This window comes from Anthonomus grandis, chromosome 6 (assembly GCF_022605725.1).
Source record: "Anthonomus grandis grandis chromosome 6, icAntGran1.3, whole genome shotgun sequence".
Taxonomy (NCBI): domain Eukaryota; kingdom Metazoa; phylum Arthropoda; class Insecta; order Coleoptera; family Curculionidae; genus Anthonomus; species Anthonomus grandis.
In genome coordinates, this window is record NC_065551.1 from 24,458,273 (window position 1) to 24,462,714 (window position 4,442).

Genomic DNA, 4,442 nt, shown 5'->3' on the forward strand with positions numbered 1-4,442 from the left:
AAAAAATATTGAGGAAGTCGATATTTCAGGATGGTCCCTCATTATCAAACTATTCAATATATACGTTTCATTATTCTGGACGTACGTAGAACTTTACTTGCATTTCTTTAGCGAAAGTGCTCGTTCTTAAAAACAATGGCGTTATACCCATATTCATAGGAAATTTTCGTGTACAAGGATTCCATAGGTACAGTTTATCTATAAAGTTTTCTTATAACACCTTATATATAATATTGATAATTATTATAACATAAAATTATAAAATGTTATTTTTTTTAAAAAGAGTTTATTTCCTATTTAAATCTGTTGTAAGAAACATAATATTTTCTATTATAAATAAATGTTCTTAAAACCTTGAAAGGCTTAAATTAGCATTGTCGTGGAACTATGGGCCGTTTGTTTGCTTGCAACATCTCTGATGCAATGATGCCAAAGTTAAAAGTTTTTATTATTCTACGTTTAAGACGATGGTTGTCCCTTAATATAATGTTATGACAATATCGGTATTTACTTGTGAAAAGATCGGCCTAAATCGCCTTTTTTCCATAGTGCGGCACAAACGGCACAAGTTTTTACTACCCAAACAGTTCAAAAAAACACTGAATTGACTTAATAATTTTTTTTACCTTAAAAATGTTTTTTTGCCCCTAAAATAACATATATCTATTTTTACTTTTCATTTTTATTGCAAAATCTAACATCAATAAGTTATATTAACATTATTATATTTGTTGATATATAAGCCATTTAATGTTCTAAGTAAATATTGCTTACAGGTTCAATACTTATTAACAGCCCAAATTAGTGTAGAGAAACCCTAACATATGTTTATTAAACAACTGACTGAACCTTTTTCTAACTAAAATTATTTAATACATCCTCTCCATCCCCCCACGTTGGTCGGATACATTAATACAACACCCTCTGCGGTAACATTTACCTCCAACCGCGATTTTAAACTGCAGTAGCAGCACAGGGAGAAGCACAAACCGAGAGAGAGTATCTCTAAGTGGATAAGTGCCGTTGCTCGCATGGATGAACCCACTTCCTGTCCATGGAAAAGTCTCGTTGTGGCCCAGACGAGTTTTAACCGGATCGACCGGGCAAATGCGACAGAACTTAGCCGGGCCACCGACATCAGGGGATTGCAGTAATTTTTAATGTCATATTTCACGTCTATATAGAGTTTATGATGTCACAAAGTTCAGCAAAAACTCTGCGATGGAGGAAAGCAGCGTTAAGCAGACGAAAGGTTTTTACGTTTTTACTGTACTGCCAGGTTATGCGGGTCGATTCTGGAATGAAGATTTTTTTGTCAGTCTTATTATGTAATTCAGATTAATTATTGAGCTTATAATTTTAGTAGGATTAGCATTTTCTCAATTTTTTTAACTATTGTCAAGCTATTGATTATTTTATGGAAGTAGCATGATTCATTTCAGCATTATGTTTTGTAATTATGGTGTTTGTTAACACTAAATTTTGATTTCTTAATTACTGGATGGTTAAATTAAAGACTAGAATTTTGTGGATTTAAAATCTACTTATATTCTTGTATGTCTCTACTTCATCAGAGAAGGAATGATACATGTTTCTTGCTACCGGATAACTTTCACTGTCTTATGATTAAGTGGGGATGCACTTCCGCCTTGTTGCCAAACCTAACTCACAATTTCAGTAAACAAACTAAAGGCTAAAGGTAAATTTAAATGATTCTCAATACTACAATACCTTCGCCCTTAAAAGAAAAAAAATTTTTTTTTCATTCTCTCAAATAGAGCATAATTATTATACACTATTACATTATAAAATTAGTATTTTATTGAATTCCCAATTTACCAATTGGTTTTATAACCCTTTTTGGCCTAACTGATTGTTCAATATTATTTCTAACCGATGGAAACCTTTTTTGTTTCTTCAAAACTACCTTCGGTTTCTTCTACAGCTAAATTACCCTCTAACTCTATACTACTATCTATATTTACAGAATTATTTACAAAATTTTCCGGATTTTCATTATAATTATCTAACTCTAAAGAAGGACTTGAAGGTGAAACTCCAAAATCTGAACTAATGGGAATTTTAGGTAATAAACTCGAAGATAAGGTATATTTTTTAACTTGGTTACAGTGTCTTTTCCAATTCCTATCCAAGTCTGGTATTCTAACTAAGTAAGTTCTTTTACCCAACTTTTTGCTAATTACCCCTTTAATGAAAGTAGGTTTATCAACGATTTTATAATTCTTGACCAAAACAGGTTCATTTATCTCAAAATTAATTTTTTTACTAGGTTTACTATTTTCAATTTGCCTATTCTGGGCCTGTTCTACTCTTTTACCCACTTTTTGTATATCCAAATTACTCTTAGAAATTGATTTTTCTGAAGCTGGTAAAAGACTAGACAGTCTAGTTCTTAAATCCCTACCAAACATTAAAACAACAGGACTCACCCCAGTTGTGCAATGAGGAGTAACCCTATAATCTAAGAGGAACCTACATAAAGTTAAACTAACATTTTCAATGGAATTCGAGACTAAAGCTTTTTTAAGAGCTGATTTAACTGTTCTAACTGCATTTTCGGCTGCATCATTAGAAGCCGGGGAGTAAGGAGGACTCGTTAAATGCTTAATATTATTTTTTGATAGGAAAGTTTTAAAATCATCCAACACCAACTGTCTGCCATTATCTGACACCAAAGTAACAGGTAAACCAAAAGTGGCAAAAACTCTTCTAAGGGCCTGAATTGTTGAAGCAGAGTTAATATTGGACATTCCATGCATTTCGAGTAGGCATCAAGTATTACAATAAAATTTTTGCGTTTATAATATAAAATCAAAAAAATCTATATGAATGCGCTCCCATGGAGCTTTTGGCCAGAGCCATGGGCTTAACTGTGTCTTAGGGGCACTACTAGAAAACAAAACACAAGCATCACATTTTTTTGTTAACATTTCAATCTCAGAATCTATGTTTGGGAACCAAATATAACCTCTGGCTAAACTTTTCATTTTAACTGCTCCCATATGGGATTTATGTAACTCTTGTAGTACTTGATGCCGCATGGAACTAGGTACTACCACTGTATGATTCCACATAATACAATTTTCTACGATACTAAATTTAAATCTTTTAGCAAAATATGCCTCTAAGGAAATATCAGTTGTCTTTTTAGGCCAGCCGTTTTGAATAAAATAAATTGCTCTTTGAAGAATTATATCTGACGCTGTCTCTTTTTGCAATTTTTCAAAATTCAAATTAAAATCTTCATTTTTTAAGAAAAAATAAAAGTAATCTATTGTGCAAGCTTTTATAGATTTCACTTAAATAAAAGAATGCAGAATTATTTCTTGGCGACTGACAGTGAAGATGGCCAATAAGCCAAAAAAGATCAACAGAAACAATAATTTGATTTTCATTTTCTCTCGATGTATCTTCTTTGTTCCCAAGCATTCCTATATCGGGAACTTTTATATATATCTGATTAAACTTTTGAAAAGTAATTGTGTCGATAATTTCCGAAAAATCATTAAGTTAACAAAACTTTGCATATCACAAAATATTTGTCAATGCCAAAACTTGTATTAAACCTCTCGCATTTTCTAGCAGAGCTGTTCACGAACCCTTACATACATAATACATTCATCGTGTCGAGAGGATGTCTTTCCTATGACAAAAGCAAATACAATAATGATAATTTTGTAGAACCACTCAATAACGTAATATGTTTTCCATCAATTAAATTTACCTTCCAACAAGAACCAAATGACATGAAATGGCTGGAAAGCATTTCTTGGTACCGTTTTTTTTCGTTTTTTTTAAATGCATTAATTTATTAAAGAAAAAGATTTTTTTAATTGCTAGAATCAATGGTTATGACTATGGGATTATTGATAAGTTTATTTAAAAAAGATCTTACTTTAAAGCTATTTTTTAAAATTTTACCACATTTAAAAAGATACAACGATGATATATGATCCTACCTTTACAAAAGCCTTTAATAGGGTTTTTAAAGGCTTATGTCTAAGAATTTTCCATCAGAGGCTAATTAAAAGTTTGGAATCTGAGAGATTAGTGAGATTAATTCTAACGATTCTGATAAAAAATACTAATACTAAATATGACAAACAAGAATGATAATATCAGATGTTAAAAAGATGTAGCTCATGTGAAATATGGAAAAGTTACAATACCAAGTTTGACAAAAAATCATTTAAGAACTGGCCACTCTAGTATTATACAACTTGAAATTACATGAACCAGTTAAACACAGTCGAAAATTAAATACACACAAAAATTTGGCAATATTCAAAAATCAAAAAGCAATTTTTAATATAGTTAAAAGTCCGATTCCTTATAGTCCATATTTGTATAATTTAGTTAGTGTTTAAGCTTTATTTAGCAATGCTTCATTAGATTTTTCGCTGTCTTAGTTACATCATTAG

The 4,442-nt window shown here is 31.0% G+C and overlaps 1 protein-coding gene across 1 annotated transcript; it reads right to left on the reverse strand.

Annotated features, from left to right (window-relative positions):
* Positions 1 to 1,889: 1,889 nt before the first annotated feature.
* Positions 1,890 to 2,780, reverse strand: LOC126737633 (uncharacterized protein K02A2.6-like). The gene has a single exon (XM_050442610.1). It carries the CDS (start codon positions 2,778 to 2,780, stop codon positions 1,890 to 1,892), a length of 891 nt encoding a protein of 296 aa, XP_050298567.1.
* Positions 2,781 to 4,442: the final 1,662 nt, after the last annotated feature.

Excerpts from the sequence above, each read along its gene's own strand:
- LOC126737633 (XM_050442610.1), bottom strand. The coding sequence starts at position 2,780 with ATGCATGGAATGTCCAATATTAACTCTGCTTCAACAATTCAGGCCCTT.